The sequence below is a fragment of the Geotrypetes seraphini genome, chromosome 15 (assembly GCF_902459505.1).
Source record: "Geotrypetes seraphini chromosome 15, aGeoSer1.1, whole genome shotgun sequence".
Taxonomy (NCBI): Eukaryota; Metazoa; Chordata; class Amphibia; order Gymnophiona; family Dermophiidae; genus Geotrypetes; species Geotrypetes seraphini.
The window spans coordinates 50,784,446-50,804,991 of NC_047098.1; the positions used below are offsets into that span (position 1 = coordinate 50,784,446).

At 42.3% G+C, this 20,546-nt stretch overlaps 1 protein-coding gene across 1 annotated transcript in view; it reads right to left on the minus strand.

Moving 5' to 3' along the window:
* Nucleotides 1-20,546, minus strand: part of HNF1B (HNF1 homeobox B) — a 194,423-nt gene that overhangs the window by 118,468 nt on the left and 55,409 nt on the right. Inside the window, exon 2 of the mRNA XM_033921784.1 lies at nucleotides 9,435-9,634. Within this exon, the coding sequence (XP_033777675.1) occupies nucleotides 9,435-9,634 (200 nt within the window). The remainder of the gene's footprint in view (nucleotides 1-9,434; nucleotides 9,635-20,546) is intronic.

The window sequence follows — 20,546 nt, forward strand, 5'->3', positions numbered from 1 at the left end:
ACCAGTCCTATTAGAGCAGCAAGGAGGTCTCTAGAGTAGCCTGGTGGTTGGAGCAGTGGACTACTGAGAAGCCCATATCCTACTGTAACCACTACACTTATGGTGGAAAGTATGAGCCCACAAAAACCCACCAAAAACCTGTACTGACATATAGGTGACACTTGCAGTCATAATGGCTATTGAGGTTGTATATAGTTGCGTACAGTAGGTTTTAGGTGAGCTTTAGAGGGCTCACCATACAATGAAAGGGGGTTCTGGTTAGATGTGTCCCTGGGACCTTCTATATGAAGTTCACTGTAGTGCCCCCTAGGGTGCTCCACTGCTCTGCTGGGATGTCTATGTGGTCAATGTGCTAAGACTGCTGGCCCCTCCTACATCCCATTGGCTGGTTTATGCGTGTTTTTTATTTGGATGGTTTCCCTACCCCCCCCCAAAAAAAAAAAAATGGTTCAAAAAGATAAGAGTAACTGAGGACAAGCACAACTAGGAAATGGCCATTTTCAAAACACAAAGACGCTTCCTGGTTTGAAAATGGTCATTTTCTCTCCTGGATACTTGGAAGTTTTCCCAAAACATCATATTGAAAATGCCCCTCCACGTCTTATTCCATCGCTCACTGAAGGCCTAGCTCTTTACACAGACTTACCCAGTTTGAACAATAGAATTGTTTTATTTTAGCTTTATGAAATTTTAGAATACGAGTATATTACATTATTGTGATGCAAAAATATGATATGTTTTGTTGTTTGGGGGGGGGTTGTTGCTGTAGCATGCATCAAACTCATTGTAGGAATTAGCATAGCAATCATGCTCATGGCCTTCCACTGACTTTGATCTTTAATAACCTTTACGAGTTAATTTGATTTAGTGCCAATTTTCTTATCAAGATGAGCTGAGTCGTAAATTTGGTCTGAGCCAGAGGGATGCTGGGCTGCACAGACAACGCCCCTAACTAGCAGAAAAAAGGATAATAATGACCCTGTTGAAATCATTGTCGAGGCTTCACTTAGACTATTGTGTGCAGTTCTGAAGGCCGAATCTCAGAAAGGACAAAGGACTAGATTCACTAAGCAAACCGATCGTGTACCGCTCAGTTTGCGCTCACTTTCCTACTACGGCTCAATTCACTAACCTTCCTCCAGACCCCATCTGCACCCGAACCGATCTGCGCATGCAAATGAGTAAAAAGGCATGTAAATTTCTTAAGGCATCGATTTATGAAACCATTTCGTCCAAACCGACTGGCCTTTCTGTTCCAAAAAGTTTTGCCTGCTGAGGACCAGTCATTTTACATCCTCGCCGACTATTCCTGCCTAGCAACTGCCACATGCATGTTAAGAACCCCATAAAAAATATATATCTACCCCGCAAAAAATCCAAAATATATCTAAACTTTAAATATATGTAAACTTTCATATACATAAGCGTTAGAAATATTTTTTTGATTTTTTTTGGGAATGCGCATAGTGAGCGCGGGAGTGAATCTCGGATTTGTAATGCGCATAGCGAGAAAATCGTGGATTAACCCCGTGCTCTCCTTGCACATTGTACATTTCATATATCAATGCCAAATTTAAAAAAAAAAAAAAAAATCAAAAATAACTTTTAAGGGCCAGCTATCCCTCCCCCCCTTCCTTCTAGCTAGATTGTCGCATGCATCTGATATCACAGGGTTGCCTTTGGTTGCTTTGTGCTTCACGGCAGAAAGAGCCGCACAGCCTCCTGGGATTCGTAGGCTGTATATAACAGTGCGTGATCCCAGCGCATTCAACTGTTGTTAACTGTTGTGCCTTCTAGCAACTTAACAGTTTTTTTCCTGAGAGAAATGTTAAGCTGTTTGGGAGCACGCAATAAACTTTGAGATCGATCCATAAAAAAAGGACGAACTCGAAAAATTCCACTGCTCACTCTCAACAATGCTTTGTGGTAGGCACATTCAAAGCCCGCCAATGATGTCCGTGATTAAACCCCGTCCCATTTCTACGCAATGAAGTCCTAAAGAGCTAGCGCATGCATTATGTGCTTCAAAACCAACGAGACAGTACACATGTGTATTGATCGATGTTACAGCGAGACGTGGGGGCGTGTTTACGATTTGATCATTTGCATGGACCAGCTTTACTGAATCGATCGGCCAGATTGGCTCGGAAACGGATAGGACACGAATAAGATCCATTTGTGGACTTTAGTGAATCTAGTCCAAAGAGAACTTAGAAGTGGTCCAGAGAAAGGCAACCAGAATGATGTGGGATCTGACTCAAAATATACGAAATGAAGAGCAGAGAGGCAGGGAAATATTGTATAGACATTCACCACGTAGTATATCCATGAAAATTTCCAGAGTTCCACGTTCTTCTTCATAGACGTCTGGATTTCCCTGGACATGTCCTCCTTTTGAGGACATGTCCTCCTTTTGAGGACAAGTCTGGAGGTCTGGATGGTTTTTCAAACCCCGGCACTTTGTCCGGATTTTGAAAAGCTTCTATCAAATTGCCATTGGGCGGGCAGCAAGGGGCGGGTCTAGGGTGAGATTGGGGGGCGGGGATGGGTGGAACTGGGCGGACGGGTCTAGGGGTCCGGATTTTCCAAAAGGAAAATCTGGTAATCCTACCTGAGGGTTAATGCAGTGGGCTAAGGACCAGGGGAACTGAGTTCAATTCCCACTGCAGCTCCTTTTGACTCTAGGCAAGTAACCCTCCATTGGCCCCAGTACAAAATAAGTACCTGTATATAATGTGTAAACCGCTTTGATTGTAACCACAGACAGGTGGTGTATTAAGTCCCATCCTTTAACCGGCATTCAGATCTGTAGAAAATGGAGTACATGCAGCAATGTAGTAGTCCTCTCATCCCTGTTGTTCTAAACTTTTTACTAGTTATGGAAGGAAATAATCAGACCCAGTGGGGAATTTGCAGGCTTTTGGCTACTTATGGGCCTGCAATCTAATTTTCCAAAGGAAACACTCTACAGGTGGAGATCACACTGGCGTTATAGATAGGGTTACCATATGGTTCCAGAAAAAGGAGGACAGATTAAGACAGCCGGGTTTTACTTCTATTATTTTCAATAGAAGTAAAAGTTTCAAGTTTAATAATAATTTGATTAATCGCTTAATCTAAATTCTAAGCGATGTACATGATAATAAAATTACAAAATAAGGGGAATAATACAATAAATAAAAAGACTAAGACTAACAAGACTATTGACAAATTTAACAAAACTAGGAACATAAGGGAGGAGATGGATGAGAGTTACAATTTGTTTAAAAGTTAAAGAAACAAATAAGGGGGATACATAAGGAGAGGGAAGATAAAAAAATTACTTCAATAAAATTGTAGAAAGAAAAATAAAATTAGTTCAAAGACTAAATGATTAGTTTACAAAGGCATCTTTAAAGAGAAAACTCTTCAGTTTACCTTTGAATTTTTCTATATTGGGTTCTTCCCTTAAATGGCTAGGGAGAGAATTCCAAGTTTGGGGGGGCCTTAACTGAAAAGATCAACTGTCATCTAGTATTAATAATTTTAAGGGAAGGAATCGTTAGCAAATGCTGTTCAGCGGACCTTAATGTTCTATTGGAGGTGTAAGGAATTAATAACTTGTAGATGAAAGCCGGAGTTTTAAAAAGAAGGGATTTAAATGTAAGCAGACATAGTTTATATGTTACCCGATGGGCAACTGGAAGCCAGTGGGCTTTCTTAAGAAGGGGTGTTACGTGATCGAACTTCTTAGCTTTGAAAATGAGCTTAATGGACGCATTTTGAATGATCTGTAAACGTTTGATTTCATTTTGAGCTATTCCGTTGAACAGAGCATTACAGTAGTCTATTTTGGAAATAACAAGAGAGTGGATAAGAATATTGAGAGAATTAGCGCAAAGAAATTGAGAAACAGAACGAATTTGACAAAGCCTAAAAAAAGAGGATTTAACAATACTACTGATGTGGTCATGGAAAGAAAGTTTGTGATCAAAAATAATTCCTAGAATCTTGATGTTGTATACTTGTTGCAACGGAAGACCCTTGATAGTAATCGGAAAGTTTAGTTTTAAATTATCCTTCCAGGGAAAAAGCATCACATTTGATTTATTGATATTAAGTGCTAGTCTATTATTATTCAGCCATTGGTGTATTTTTTCAAGTTTCATATTAATTGATGATATGTCCAAAGGGTTATTGGTGTCTAGTGGGTGTAAAAGCTGAATATCATCGGCATAGGCAAATACATTAAAGCCGATGGACTGACACAGGGTCAGCAATGGGGCAAGAAAAATATTGAACAGAAGTGGAGACAGTATAGATCCTTGAGGAACACCATATGTTGTGGAGAAGCTATCAGAAGTTTCGTTATTGAATAACACAGATGAAGTACGGTCAGAGAAATATGATCGAAACCAAGATAAAACCTGGTCTGTAATGCCAATAGATTGGAGCCTGTTTAATAAAAGCTCATGGTCGATCGTATCAAAGGCAGCCGAGAGATCTATAGAAATTAGAAGAACCGATTGGTGGTGATCTAAGAAATATTGAATGGATGTAGTCATACCTACTAATGAGTATTCTGTGGAATGGTGCTGCCTAAAACCTGTCTGGTTCGGGTGCAAGATGTTAGTTTTTTCAATAAAATCTGATATCTGATTAAACACCACCTTCTCGGTTAATTTTGATAGAAATGGAATGTTGGCTATTGGCCTATAATTTGACTTATCTTCAATACTAACTTTTTGATCTTTAACAATTGATTCTTTCCAGGCTTTTGGCATAATACTTTGTTTCAAACTTTCACTAACCAGTGTAAGGATTGCTGAACCAAAAATCTTAAAGTAGCGCTTAAGGAGGAAAGGTGGTATTGAGTCTACTTGGGAGCCCTTTGGATTAATAGATTTGATAAGAGTTTCGATCTCTGTTAGGTTTGAACATTTTGAAGAAAGTGAACTGGGCTCGGTTTGCTCTTGGTCGAGTTTAACATGTTGATTTATGGTGAAAGTTGACCTAATCTTATTCATTTTATCAATGAAATAAGTTGAAAGTTCCTGAGCAGTAAGAGTGAGGTCCCCCTCTTGATTTTTTCGCTTACTAGTGGATGAAATTGAATTTAATATTCGATAAAGAGCTGAGGAACTTGTGGCTTTCAAGATATGGCCCGAATAAAATTTTGTTTTTGCATGATATATTTTAAATTTGTACAATTTTGAGTGTTCTTTAAATAATTCAGCGTTGACTAATGATTTATCTTTTCTCCACTTACGTTCCAGGGATCTTAATTGCTTTTTAATGAGAGTAAGTTCTGCTGTGAACCAGGGGTTAGTAGATTTCCTTGCAGAGATAACTCTGTCCTCCTTACTTGCATTGCTTTCAGTGGAAGTAAAACCCGGATGTCTCAATCCGTCCTCCTTTTTCTAGAGCCATTTGGTAACCCTAGGTATAGAGTATCTATGTATTTTGCACTTGCACTGAAGCAGGTGCAAAGTCTGTTTCAAAACGTACATGTGAAGAAATCAGTATGTACTTTCTTTGCCTCGTCCTTACCTTTCTCTTGCCCTGGCCACTTTTGATGCTTCAGTAATTACAAGCCCTGTAATCTACCACATGTACAATACCAGAATGTTTACCCATGTAAAAATGTTTCATGATTGCATCCAGTATAGGGTTACCAGATTTTACATTAGTAAAATCTGGACCCCCTAGACACCCCCCTCCCCCGGCCTACCCAGTTCCACCCATCCCTGCCTCTTCTCCACATTGGGAAGAATAATCCACATCATAGTTACCAGATGCTAGGATCCACCTTGGGGGTCAGCGCTCAAGAAAAATATCTGGGTATCTTTGTTGACAATTATTAGCCTTTCACCCAATGTGCGGTGGCAGCCAAGAAAGCAAACAATATGCTAGGAATTATTAGAAAAGGGATGGTAAACAAGACTAAGAATGCTATAATGCCGCTCAATGGTGCGACCTCACCTTGAGTATTGCGTTCAGTTCTGGTCTCTATCCTCAAAAAAAAAAAAAATAGCAGCACCAAAAAAGGTTCAAAGAAGAGCGACCAAGATGATAAAGGTGATGGAACTCCTCTCGTATGAGGAAAGACTAAAGAGGTTAGGACTCTTCAGCTTGGAAAAGAGATGGCTGAGGGGAGATATGATTGAAGTCTACAGAATCCTGAGTGGTACAGAGCGGGTACAAGTGGATCGATTTTTTACCGCATTAAGATTTACAAAGACTAGGAGACACTCGAAGTTACAGGGAAATACTTTTAAAAATAATAGGAGGAAATTTTTTTTCACTCAGAGAATAGTTAAACTCTGGAACACGTTGCCAGAGGATATGGTAAGAGCGGTTAATGTAGCTGGTTTTAAAAAAGGTTTGGACAAGTTCCTGGAGGAAAAGTCCAACATCTGCTGTTGAGACAGACATGGGAGAAGCCACTAATTGCCTGGATCGGTGGACATGGACTGCTACTACCATTTGGGTTTTTGCCAGTTACTTGTGACTTGGACTGACCTCCGTGAAGATAATAATAATAATAATAATAATAATATTCTTATATACCGCCATACCCAGCGAGTTCTAGGCGGTTTACATCAATTAGATTAGGATCTGCATAGACAGGCAGATTTACAAATATTTATCAGAATTACAGCTTTAATCGAACTAGACAGAGGATATGGAAAGTAGGGAAAAAGGGATGGCCTCATGAGGGAGGCGAAGTGGGGAGGCGGGGAGTTATTGTCCGGGGGGGACGGGGACAATTCGGGTCTTGTTTGCTGAATAGGTAGGTTTTAAGTAATTTTCTAAAGCCGAGGTAAGTGGGGGCCTCAAGTATCATTTGGGCTAGCCATGGGTTCAGCTTAGCTGCTTGGAAGGCGAAAGTTTTGTCCAGGAATCTTTTGAGGTGACAAAGTTTGAGTGAAGGGAAGGCAAACAGCTGAATACGACGAGATTTCTTGTTGGTGAGATAGAGGTTGAAGTGGGGGTTGATATAACTTGGTGAAGAACCATTTACAGCCTTGTAACAGAAGCATGTAAATTTAAAAAGGACTCTAGACTCGAATGGCAGCCAGTGAAGTTGGTGGTAGAAAGGGGTGACATATTCCCATTTCTTTAGGCCAAAGATGAGGCGCACGGCGGTATTTTGGATAATTTTTAGTCTCCTGGTTGTTTTCTTCGTGGCGTTAAGGTATATGATGTTGCAATAATCTAGAATGCTGAGGATGGAGGATTGTACAAGAAGGCGGATAGAAGTGTCATTGAAGTATTTTTTTATGGTGCGAAGTTTCCAAAGTACAGCGAAGCTTTTCCAGACGATGAGGTCGGTGTGATTTTCTAAGGAAAGTTTTTTGTCCAGCGTGACTCTCAGGATTTTTAAGGTTGGTTCGAGGGGGAAGGTCATTCCTTTCAGTTGAATTGTAGCTTCCTTGATTTTGTCATTGAGGGTGGCTAGGAAGAATTTTGATTTGTCGGGGTTTAGTTTCAGTCTGAATGATAGCATCCAGCGTTCAATCTGGTTGAGAGTGTTTGTAATGTGGTCGAGTATTTCTTGTGAGAAATTGGTCAGTGGGATGGATATTGTGATGTCGTCTGGATAAATGAAGAATTTGAGCTTGAGGTTATGAAGAAGGTTACCTAGGGAGGCCAGGTAGATGTTGAATAGTGTGGGGGATAGGGGGGAGCCCTGCGGGACCCCGCAGGTGTTGTCCCAGCTATAAGAGAAAGAGTTGTTCTTGCATACCTTGTAGGATCTGTTTCTTAGGAACCCCTGAAACCAGTTAAGGACCTGGTCTGAAATGCCAATGTGAGCCAGGCATTCAAGGAGAATGGTGTGGTCTACCAGGTCAAAAGCGCTGCTCAGGTCAAGTTGTATGATCAAGGCACTTGAGCCCTGACTAAAGAGCGTGTGGAGGTGGTCGAGAAGGGAGGCTAAGATGGTTTCAGTGCTGTGGTCCGTGCGAAAGCCTGATTGATAGTCGCTTAGAATGTTAAATTTTTCTAGGTATGCTGAGAGTTCCGCCTTTACCAGCCCCTCCGCTATTTTGGTGAATATGGGAAACTGGGCTAGATGGACCATTGGTTTGACTTAGTAAGGCTATTCTTATGTTCTTATGGCTGACTGGGTGCCCGGAGGGATTTCCAAAACCCAGCAGTTTGTCCAGATTTTGGAAGTCCCCGAGCTCGGTTCTGCATCTGTAGATGAAGAGTAAATCTGAATTCAAGACAGCTTGAGACAAATATATTGGATCTCTAAAAGAGAGGAGGGCATAGGGGATGGCATGGTTGGGCAGACTAGATGGGCCATATGGTCTTTATCTGCCTTCATTTTTCTATGTTTCTATGTAATTTCTAATATAATGAATAATAATGTATTTGGGCTTCTTTTTTTTTTTTTGAGGGGAGAGGATTCTAGAATTTACTGAACAGAAGCAACCAGTGAAAATGATTTGCAAGGTTAGCCAATGAGACTTGAGCAGGAGAGCACTACCCTTATAGTCTTTCAACCTGAACAACTTCCTGTATTATGGCCACAGTAAATTTATAATATGTTTAAAGAAAAGGCAGGAGTATTTTTGAGCAGTCATGTAGAGAAGGGGGCGGAGGCCTTAGGCATCTTTTCGTATGCTAGCAATAAACTCTTCTAGCGTTATCAGAGTCCTCAGTGCCGTACAAGGATCTGTGTGCATGACTCAGCCCTGAAGTTCTTACACAATGTAAGTATGAGGGCAGGGGAAGGAATGGTACGAGACTGGCACTTAGATTGGGAAGAAGAGCAACGCTATGGCCTGGATTCTCTAACTGGCGCTGAGGTTTGAGGCACCAGCAGGCGCTCAAGCTCAATAAAAAATGCTGTTTAAACCAGTGGTTCCCAACCCTGTCCTGGAGGACCACCAGGCCGGTTGGGTTTTTGGGATAGCCCTAATGAAGATGCATGAGAGAGATTTGCATATAATGGAGGTGACAGGCATGCAAATCTGCACCATGCATATTCATTAGGGCTATCCCAAAAACCTGACTGGCCTGGTGGTCCTCCAGGACAGAGTTGGGAACCACTGGTTTAAACTATCTTTTTAATTGAGTTTCAAGACGTCTACCAGCGCCTATAAAAATCGGTGCCGGAATCGCGCCTCCGTAGGCACTTAAGACTGCCTAATGCCACTGTGGGCATGGACAACGCCGGAAGTGACGTTAGGCGGCGCGATTCACATCAAAGGTAAGCGCTGGAAATATAGTCCTGGAAAACCCCGGCCTACATATCTGGTGCCTGTCTTTGCCGGAGGCACGATTCTGTACCTGGCGCCATTGTGTGATTTGACACAAGCTGGGCGGCCGCCAACAACGGCGCCGGTTACAGAATCCAGGCCTCTGTGCTCATTTTTGCGGTACACTGATGAGACCGCCAGTTTCAGAAACAAGAAAGAGCTGAAGCCTGCTGCTGTACTTACGTCGAAGGATCTCTCTCTGTTTCCGCACGTACCACGTATAGAGAGCAGCCCGCTTCTGCGTTTTCATGGGCGTGCCCTTGTTGAGATGCTGAGAGAGATGAGACTGGTTCAGACCCGTGACATCCACCACCTCCCTCTGAGGGATGTTGTGCTGCTGCATGTATCCTTTGATCATCTTTGCTGCCCTCCATGGGTCCTCACTAGAAGAAGGGAAACCAAAGAGCTTGTGTGAGTGGCTGACTGCAACTGTCCCTCCAAGAGGAGGAAAAGGAGATCAACGAGGGGCAAAATTCTGGGGGCAGTTCCATAAAGTGATGCATTTACAGTTGCTAAGAGATGTAGTGCACTCTAACAATTAAGGCGTGCAAAATAAATAATAAGATGTCCATTCCTATGGGTGTTTTAGCATTTAGCACATGCTAACACAGCGTGCACTAAGTCACCCATTGATGAATTCCCTCCTAAATGTAGGTACAGATACATCATTAATATATTTTTAAATTTGTCAGTTATAATTTCCATTCGAAGGTAAGTTGGAAGAGCATTCCAAAGTGTTGGAGCTGTAACTGTCTTTAACTCTTTGCTAGAGCAAGCAGCATCTCCAACCTGCTGCCCGCACCAGCCTTGGCTCTCCCTCTAATATCACTTCCTGGTCTCACGACTTCAAATGGAGGGCTGAGGCCAGAATGAGCTTCAGGTTAGAGCTGCTTGTGCTGGTGAAGAGCCGAAGAGGAATAGAGGAGCAGAGAGGAGAGGTGCCAGTGCTCCCACCAAGATAGCACCTCTCCTTACTATGCCACTGTTCACTAAGAAGAACTTCCTTAGAAGTTATTACTGGGCAGTCAGGAAGCACTCTGTGTCTCTAGCACTGTCCAGGCGACAGCAAAGAAAGTTGAGGTAGGACTTGAATACCTTTGAAAAGCCAAACTGCATATGTTTTCTCCTGTTTGGATTTGTTATGTATATTTTAAAAATTCAATTAAAAAAAAAACCCCAAACAAATTTGGGGGGGAGGGGGAGTCTTACTCCAGATAATCAGCTACTATAGAGCGTGAGGGGATGTTAACCTCTGAGGAGATATCATTTGACATCTATTTATCTATTCATGTATTTAGCCTGCCCTACTGATTACACACAAAACAGGTTACAAAAGATACATACATAATAAAAACAACAAAATAAATGACAAGGCAAACAAAATAATACATGAAATCATATAATATCAAAACTCCCATCCCATAAAACACATCAAAGGTAAATTTAAAAAAAAAGGAGCAATCTATCTAAAAACTAAACAAAAAGGCTTCCAGATCGATCAAAGATGGCGTCGGAAGCGGACGCCTGAGAGGAGGCGCCACTACTGAGCCGCGATGACTCTGCTGAGCAGTCTTCCCCTACCTGAGGATATGGGGAAGAGAAAGGGAGCGATCCGCATTGTCCCTCCGGTGGTGCCAGCAACCCAGCAGCGGATGGTGCAGGTGAGCTTTCCCATTTCTTCTCCAAGGTAATATATTGCACTCTGACAATAGGCGGTAAGCTTTCTTCTGGAACTAGAAGGACTTCTTTTAAGTATTTCCGGACCATGTATGGACCAGAAATCACAGGGGACTTGGGAAAATTCAAAAACCTCAGATTATTCCTCCTCTGTTTATTTTCCATAAATTCCAATTTTCTATAAATAAAAGGTCGCTCTTTGATAGTTTCCAATTCCCGTGATTTAAGTGAATTGATCTGGTCATCATGTTGATGTATTTTTTCGCCTTGCTCTCTTAATTTAAGTTCGTGTTCCTTTATCTGAGAGCTGACGGTACCACCTCCCAAAAACTCGGCTCCCACTGCTCCTTCGGGGTTCTCCGGCTGTCCCTCTCTCCAGGTCTGCAGGAGTACCTCTCCTTCCACAAAGTTCCCACACCCAGGCTGAAGAGGAGCCCGTATTTCGATCGGGCTAAGAGAAGCCCGATCCATGCTGAGGTTCACCGAGGACTATGGTGTTCCTCCCGAAGCCGGTGTTGTTTTTGCGGCTTTTGCGGCTTCCATTTCTCAGCCGACTAATGGGGAAGAGGAAGGGAGCTACGCGGCTGAACCTCCAGCAGCCGCAAGCTCCGGTAACCTGATACCTGGTTAGAAAATATCTTAAGAAAATATTATGTATCCCACCTAATAATTTACCTCCTTTAGTTAGAGTTAATTATTTACAGTAAAAAAATTTCTGGGAAGGCTTCTACTCCTAATGAGGTCTTAGGAAATAAAGGGGGGGGGGATTTGGATTTGACAACCTTCTTAGAGAGTTCATTAGAGGTGGTAACTGAAAGGAGAACTCTATTAGTTACATTAGCTTTGGAAAGTGACCGTGAATATATTCTGCGTTTGTATTTTCATCATTTAAATGACCATTACTTTGGGGCCAAAATTCATATATTTCCCGATATGGCTCAAAAGTCCCGGAAGCGGAGAAAGGAGTTCTTGGCATTAAGGCCAAGAATCCTTCCCTTGGGTGGAACTTTTCTGTTAAAATTTCCTGTAAAATGTTTTATTACCTATCAAACTAAGAATTTCTTATTTTTTGAACCCAAACAGCTGTTAGAGTTTATTGAATCAAGAGAAGGAAAAGAATCTGTAGCAAATAATGTATAACTTGCTATACTGGCTTTAGGTAATTCAGAACAATGCCGCTTTCTTATTGTGTTGTGATATTTCATCTGATTTTATTTCATGTTGATCTTCCCAAAATATTGTGGACTACCACCAGATCTGCCCACAGACATAAACTATCCTTCCCCTCTCTACACGGCATCCTTCACGCAGGTAAACTGGGTAGATCCCTCCTCTCCAAAATCACCGGCCTCTGGAACGACCTCACTGTCCCGCTGCGGAACCTGGACTCCCTCCAACTATTCCAAAAACAACTGAAAACCTGGCTTTTCTCTTCTCCTGATTACATCCCCTCTTTTTATGCTTTGTAAACTCTTTCTCTTCTTTCTTCCCATATTTTTTAAACTCTGTAAACCGTGTCGAGCTCCACTTCAGTGGAGAAGATGCGGTATATAAACCTAAGGCTTAGTTTAGTTTAGTTTAGTTTAAATATCTAAATAATTGTTTTCCCTATTTTTAGGTGTTTCTTTTATGTTCCATTGATCCATTCAGGTTGTAATTATTCTGCTTGATTGTAATAAAAAAACTAAAAAATAAAAAAAACTAAACTGAAAGAGGGGCATAATCGAAAGGGACGCCTAAGTCCATTTGCGTCCATCTTGCAAGTCATCCAAAGTTAAAAATAGCCTGACACATTTTCGAAAGAGACGTCCAACTTTTTTTTTCTTTCAAAAATCGTCTAACTATACGTCCTGCCATCTGATCGTCCAAGCCGCTAAATCGTCCATCTTTATACCACATTTCCGTCCAACTTTCCATCCATGTCCAAAACGCCTAGAACGGTGGAGGGGTCTGCAAAGTGATGGACTGAACACCCAGACATGCCACCTAAATAGTGGGGTACCTTACAGGGCACTGCTGTGAACTTCACAAAAAGGGTGCCATGTCTTCTCCTCACTACAACTCCCTTATAGGTCATGGTGAGCCCCCCCCAACCACCTCCAGAATTCCCTAGACCAACTTATCTACCACCCCAATAGCCTTTATGGTTTCAGGAGCCATTTATATGCCAGTAAAAAAGGTTTTTGGGGGTGTATAGGGGAGTGCACATGTTTAAGTATCAATGCAGTCATTACAGGGGCTTATGGGCATGGGTCCTCTTCTCTATGGATCCCTAACCCACCCCCAAGATGACTTAAGCTGTCTCTGGGCTGGACGACTAGGCTTTCCTATGCCAGGCGGCCAGGTGATCATGGTCTGGAGGCTGAAATTTAAAGTTGTGAATAGAATTTTTATGGGGGTGGGGGGGTTGGTGATCACTGGGGTAGAGTGTGGGGGTCTGTGTTATGTGTTTGAAGTGCTGAGTTTAGGTAGGTTTTTGTGACTTAGACCATGTTTTACATGGTCTAAGTCACAACGTCCAAGTTCTGTCTAGGCTCTGTTGTTAAACTTTCGGTTTTACATGCTGTACAACTAAGTCTAAGCCGGCCCACGTCCCGCCCAACTCCCGCCTTCGACACGCCTCCAGAAACGCCCCATTTAGGTTTGGACGTTGAGCGGCACTATGAAGGCCTAGGTCATTTTTAAAAACGTCCAAAACTCGGTTTTATTATCGGCGCTTGGACGTTTTTGAGAAATGTTCGTCCAAGTGCCGACTTAGGCCGGTTTTTGGACGTTTTTCTCTTTCGATTATAAGCCCCAAAGGTTTTAACACTTCTACAAAATTCTAAAAAAACATCAGTATTTCTAATATATGAAGGAATACTATTCCATAAAAAAAGACAAGAAAGCAAGAATATGCTTGCCTATACGCAGATGCCGTCCCTACATTGCCAGAAGCTTTTCAAAACCTAGACAAAGTGCTAGGTTTTGAAAAGCTGTCCGGGGAAATCTGGACGTCTGATAACCCTAAGCCTTTAAGACCTGCAAACACTTAATGCAGGGGCACTCAGGGCCTAATTCAGGAAATGGCACCTGCTGCTGTAGGCAACTGCAAAACAGGCGCCTACCATGTGACAATCACCGATGGGCGCCACATCCAGAATCACATCTCTTTTCCTCTACAGACGCCTTAAATGTAGATCAGCATTTTACAGGCCTACATTTAAGGCATCTGACGAGGCCTATGAGAAGCGCCCAGGTACGCCTAAGGCCACTTCCGGTGTCAACCACGCCTACGCCAACCTTGTGCGTCCATAGGCGTGTCTAGACATCTCGTATGCATGTGAACAACACCAACAGTGTAGGCATCCTTTGCCCCATTGATTTTTTTTTTTAAAAACATGCGTCCCGATTGGTCCTATAGATGGCGAAACGATACCTGCCACCACCTACAATCGGGACACTCTTTTTAGAATCAGGCCCCTAATGCCTCCTATTTAGGAGATGCTAAGTGCATTAACCACAATGCACGCTAAGCATAGCACACAAGATGGTTAAGGCAATCATGTCCATTCCCTGCCCATGTCACACCCCCTCCCCATAAATATTTTCAGAAAATTCTTAGTGCACAGTTGTGCACGCAAAAAACAGAAAAATACTGCACAATATGATAACGCATTAGGGCCTCTTTTACAAGCCGCGGTAAATGCACCAAAGCCCATTCAGTTCCTGTGGGCCTTGGTGAATTTACTACGGCAGCGTCACTACCACGGCTTTGTAAATGGGGCCTTTTAGTGTGGTAACCTGTTCTCATATGCTAACCTCACTTTAAGGACTTAATGCTCATAAGTAAAAGAGCCCCATACTTCTTTATATTTGTATATTTCATATGTTGGTATTGTTATTTATCTAGAATTGTTATGAGGATAAAATTTTAAAAAATAATACACATAATGAACTAGCTATTTTGTTTCGTAATTTCACAGGCAATTAAACAAAATCAAATCATTATATCTCCTGCTTTCATTCTGATTTCTGTTCATGTCTGAGTTTCTATTAATGTTTGATGTTATCAGAAACTTCCCTTAATTTAGCCATACAGCGCTGCTATGACTAATTGGCTGAGAATGCCGCTGTGATGATCATCATCACTGAGCCCTTGAGGTATCATTCACAGCAAAACATGCATAGAGCAAATAGCTAAGGAATGGAACCCATGAAGAAAAGCTAGGAAACATGAGTGCACCAGAATGAAGCACAGGATGCAGTATTGTAGGACCGAAAACCAAAAAGAAAACACACATGAAGACATGTGGCTGTATTGTGAGAATAAAACCATGCCATGCAGTGGAGTAGCAAGGGAAATTGACACCTGGGGCAGGGATGTCTGTCATCTCCACTCCGTGCACCCCTCCCACTGTCCCGACATTACCACGCCCACGTACCTCTTAACATCTTTACTGCCAGTAAGCAGGCTGGAAGACTCACTGCTTGTGCCAGCTGAGCTTTCCTTCTGACATTACTTCCTGGCCCTACGAACAGGAAGTGACATCTGAGTGAGGAACGATGCCAATGCGAACAGCGCATAGAACAGCCTGCTTTATGTTTGCAAAGATTTAAAGAGGGGTGCTCTTCAGAGACATGCCCTATTCTGTCCCGTTGCTGGGAGGGAGGAGCCTGCGCCGGTGCCCCCGCCAAGTTGGCACCTGGGGCGGTCTACCCCCCCTCTTGCTACACCACTGATGGCATACAAATTTTATGAGTGGAAAATTTGTGGCTAATGGGGGTACCATGCTGGATACACAGGCACAAATTTTTTTGTGTAGTACCTACCGCGTCTCTGGAACAAGCTACTTAACCACATAAGATCATGAAAAGGTCTACTGAACTTCAGGAAGGCAATAAAGACCACCTCTTTCCTTGACCCTCTATGAGAGTGCACCTACCCAAATTCCCAAACCTTGCAAAGAAGAGCACCAGCGCTCCGCCGTCACAGGTCTCTAATGCTGAAGTGAACTGCCACACTTTATATTGCCCATCATATAATTCTCTACCCTATCAAGTCACCACATGTGGCAAAATATATAGCCTCCACTGTGCAAAATCCCACCACACTATCTACTATATACTATGCTCAACCACACCATGTTTTTGTCATATTGTCACCTTTTCTCACTCACTCTACAATGTATAGTATAGTATTTTTCATCCTATATTTGCCACACTGTCTACCATGCTACAAATTCTCATGCTATATCCACTACACAATATTTGCCATCCCATTTCTACCGTGCTAGGTTCTACCATATTACATATCATACTGTCATGCCATACTAGGTTAGCCACACATATATCAACCATACAATGTATGCCATGCTATGCTTGTATATATAATATTATGTTGGCCGTGCTATGTTTGCCATGCTATGCTTATATATCTAATACTATGTTGACCATGCTATATTTAAAATGTGCAACACCCTTATATCAAAATAACACACTCCTTAGACCAGGGGTGTCATACTCAATCACATTAAGGGGCCAAAATCCAAAACACAGGCTAAGTTGCAGGCCAGACCCCACCCCATTATAATACTAATTATAACACCATTTTTTCAATTCATTTTTCATATATACACACACAATATACTCTTATTAATACATAATGGTAATTAAACTACACAAAACACACTGTATGCTTCTCAACATTCATTCCTACCAGAACACAGATAACCCCTATGCAAATATGGGACCAAAAACTAAAAGTACTAATATATTTTTAAAAAACACCCTACGATTCAAGATTCTGCATGCAGTACAACCCCCAGAGAAAAAAAAACAAATGTATTTCTTCCTGAGCAGTGCAAAAGATAGACAGCAGATTAAAATGCTCAAAACTCAATTCAAACACTAACTTGACAATAAAACCATTCTCCCTACCTTTGTTGTCTCCCTCCCACCATGCTGTGCCTTTCTCCGGCACGTGTCTAACCTTCTGGCCAGCTCCAACCTGGCCGTTTTATGCAGCCCGTGGTCGATGCCCCCCGGTGTCATTTTGTGGCCGGCTTCCTGTACCTGCACCGGAAGCCTTCTCTCTGACGTCGCAACGTCAGAGGGGATGCTTCTGGATGAGGTGTGGGACTTTCGAGGAGCCGCTGCACGTGGCTCCTTGCACACTACGGCTGTAAGGAGGAGGGAGCCAGTCACAAGGTAACACTGGGGGCATCGGACCACGGGCTGCATAAAATGACCAGGTGGGCTGGATTTGGCCTGCGGGTCTTGAGTTTCACACCTGTGCCTTAGACAATAGAAGGAACTAAAGTATACTTCAATCAACTAAGGTTGGTGTGGGAGAGTTCTGAGGCTTTTTCCTTTCTTTTGGGTGTTTGCCGTTCTCCTCCAATTCGACCTCTCTGCAGCCTTCGACGTTGTCCATCATGACATTCTAATCTTCTTACTCTCCGAGATAGGCATTAGCTCCACAGTCCTTGACTGGTTCTCAAACTTCTTACGCTCTCGCTCTTACAACGTTACCAAGAATGGTACCTCATCCTCCCCGTGGAAACCGACATGTGGAGTCCCACAAGGCTCCCCCCTATCTCCTATCCTCTTCAACATTTATATGTCCTCCCTGAACCTCCTCCACCTTTCCCCCCTAGAAACACTCTACACTTACGCAGACGATATCCTGGTCCTCCTCGAGACCGACGCAAACCTCACCAATCTCGCAGCAAACATCTCTTCATGCATAACCAACCTTCAATCCTGGGCCCTCGCTGTACAAATGAAACTGAACGAGTCCAAAACCAAACTACTTTGGCTTGGCCCTAAACTTGATCATCTACCCACTTCCATCCCACTGCCCACAGGCTCCTCTCTACAACTGGAGTTCTCTAGCAAAGTTCTGGGCATCACCATAGATTCCTCGCTATCCTTCAACGACCACCTCAATTCCCTGATAAAAAAATGCTTTTACAGCCTTCACATGCTGAGGAAAGTGAGGTCCTGCTTCCACCAAAAACACTTTGCCGTGCTCGTACAGTCCATCATCCTCTCCAGATTGGACTATTGCAACTCCATTTACCTTAGCTTAACAAAGAAAAGCCTCCACAGACTCCAACTAATCCAGAACACAGCGGCCAAACTTATCTTCTCAAAAAGTAAATTTGACCATGTCTCTCTGCTCCTGTCCAAGCTCCACTGGCTTCCTGTCATCTCTAGGGTCCACTTTAAATGTGCCTGCTTAACCTTCAAGATCCTCCACGGTATCCTTCCACCTCTTATTCCTCTATCCTGGAATTCCTCAAATCCATTCTTCACTAGATCCACGCAAAAACTAAAATTATCCCTCCCCTCCTTAAAAGGTATCTCCCTCGTTGGTAAACTCGGTTCCTCCCTCCACTTCAGAATCGCTCAGTTATGGAATAGTTTCCCTTCCCCTCTCCGCAACTTGAGCCCCCTTCTACCATTCCGTAAGCTTCTGAAGACCTGGCTCTTCTCCAAAACGTAACCTCATCCCCTCCCTAGTATTATCACACCTAACCTCTCTTCTTACCTACTTCTATAAATCTACTGGAGTTCCGTTCCTTCACTAACCATGTAAACCGTGTCGAGCTCCACCTGTGGAGATGATGCGGTATATAAACCCAAGATTTAGTTTAGTTTAGTTTAGTTTAACAAGTCATTGAGCATTGCACTGTCAGAGACCAGAATTATGAGTTGTCAATGAGTTTGTAATATGTGACAATGGTGCTTTAGTTCCTTTTATTGGCTAAGGCGTGTGTTATTTTGATATAAGGGTGTTGCATTTTTTTATTTTGATTAACCTTATGAACTTGTGTTTGTTGGCCATGCTATATTTGCCATGCTATGTTTGTATTTATAATACTGTCTGCCATGCTGTTTTGTCATACAATGCGTCGTGCTAAGTCTCACCACACCATGTTTGTCATGTTATGTTTTTTTGCCATGCTTTGTTGGCCATGCTTTGCCTTTTCTGCCAGGCAATGTCCTGCTATGCCATGTTTGCCATCACCTTATATAAATATACTTTATTTATTTATGTAAACTTGTAACCCATTTTAAGCTCTCCTGGGAAATGGGATATAAAACCAATTAAATAAATAAAACCAAATACATAAATAAATTTGTGTGCGAGTCCAAACAAAAGATGAAAGTGTCAGCACACACTGGTACTTGTTCTGCTGTGTTTAAATAGGAGCCTTGCAAAAATCACATGCACATGAAATTTTTGTGAGGTTCATTTGAGGCGCAGAAAACCAGGTGCCAATGTGTATTTTCACTTTTGGTTTTGCTCAGACATGCACACGTTTCTTTCCTCCCATCTGCATTTGAAACTTGAAGTGACTTCCTTCTGCTGACAAAAGAAGACAAAACTGGCACTTCAGTTTCAAAAATTGACAAGAAATCTTCTCTGGACCTGGTGAAAAAGCTCTCAGTAGCCAAAACATGAAGTAGACCAACAGTACCAGGAAGTATACGATTTATTAAAACAGGTAGCCGATGTGGCCACGTTTCGCCCTAAGGTTGCATCAGGGGTCTAAAGTTAAGATACAAACATAAAAACAATTGTTAAAAGGATGATGATAAAATTAAATCTAACTCAAAAATAGACAAACAATATCAAATTATATAAAAATACAACATATAGGCCTAGATTCTATAATGATGTCTAAAGTTAAGCACCTAAATCGGCACACCTAGCCAATCTAGGCACTTAACTTAATTTTCTTAATTGGTGCTAATAATTGAAACCCAATTTTAAAAACATTAAAAAAATTAATTAGCCAATAGATGCCTAACTTGGGAGGTTGCTTGTCACTTTGAGGTAGGCGTCTACACCGAGGCACTTACTGGCAAGTAGACATGATTAGGAGCGGATTTGGGGCAGATTTTGGTCATGGTTTCACTTAGTCGCTGGTAGGCCCCCACCCTGTCCCATCCCCACACTGTCCCCATCTCCACTTCACCCTGCAGACTCCATCTCCGACCCCATCCCATCCCCATGAGCACTTTCCCCATTCCTGCTCTGTCCCATGAACTCTATCCTCATTTGCACAAGCTTCAAACACTTATGATTTTATATTTAAATCTTTTTATTAAAGTATAAAAAGGGACAATACAATACAATGGTTTATAAATCACAAATAGAGCCTTCCATTTCTATCCAGTTTTGGAACAGCCTTCCCAAAGATTCAGTTGCCTAAGGGGCTCATAATCAAAAAACTAAAATATCCAAAAAAATGCCTAAGTCGGCACTTGGATGTCCTAATCGCTGGGACTTCCAAGTGCTGACAATCAAAACTCTTTTCCTGGATGTCTAGCGAGATGTTTCTCCCGATGTGCATCCAGAGTTCCAGGGGCATGCTGGGAAGCATGTTATGGATGTGCTTAACTTGAAGGGACAGCGGAAATCATTTTGCACACAGATGTAAGGTGGCTAAGCAGGCACAAATTTCTGCAAAGATTTTATGATTTGCTGAATGAAATAAGAAGTTTTTTGAAGGAGAGGGGAGATAACCAAGCAGAGTTGGAAGATGAGGAGTGGTTATGTGATCTGGCATTTCTTGCTGACTTTACAGGCAAACTAAGTGATATGAACCTTGAACTACAAAGTAA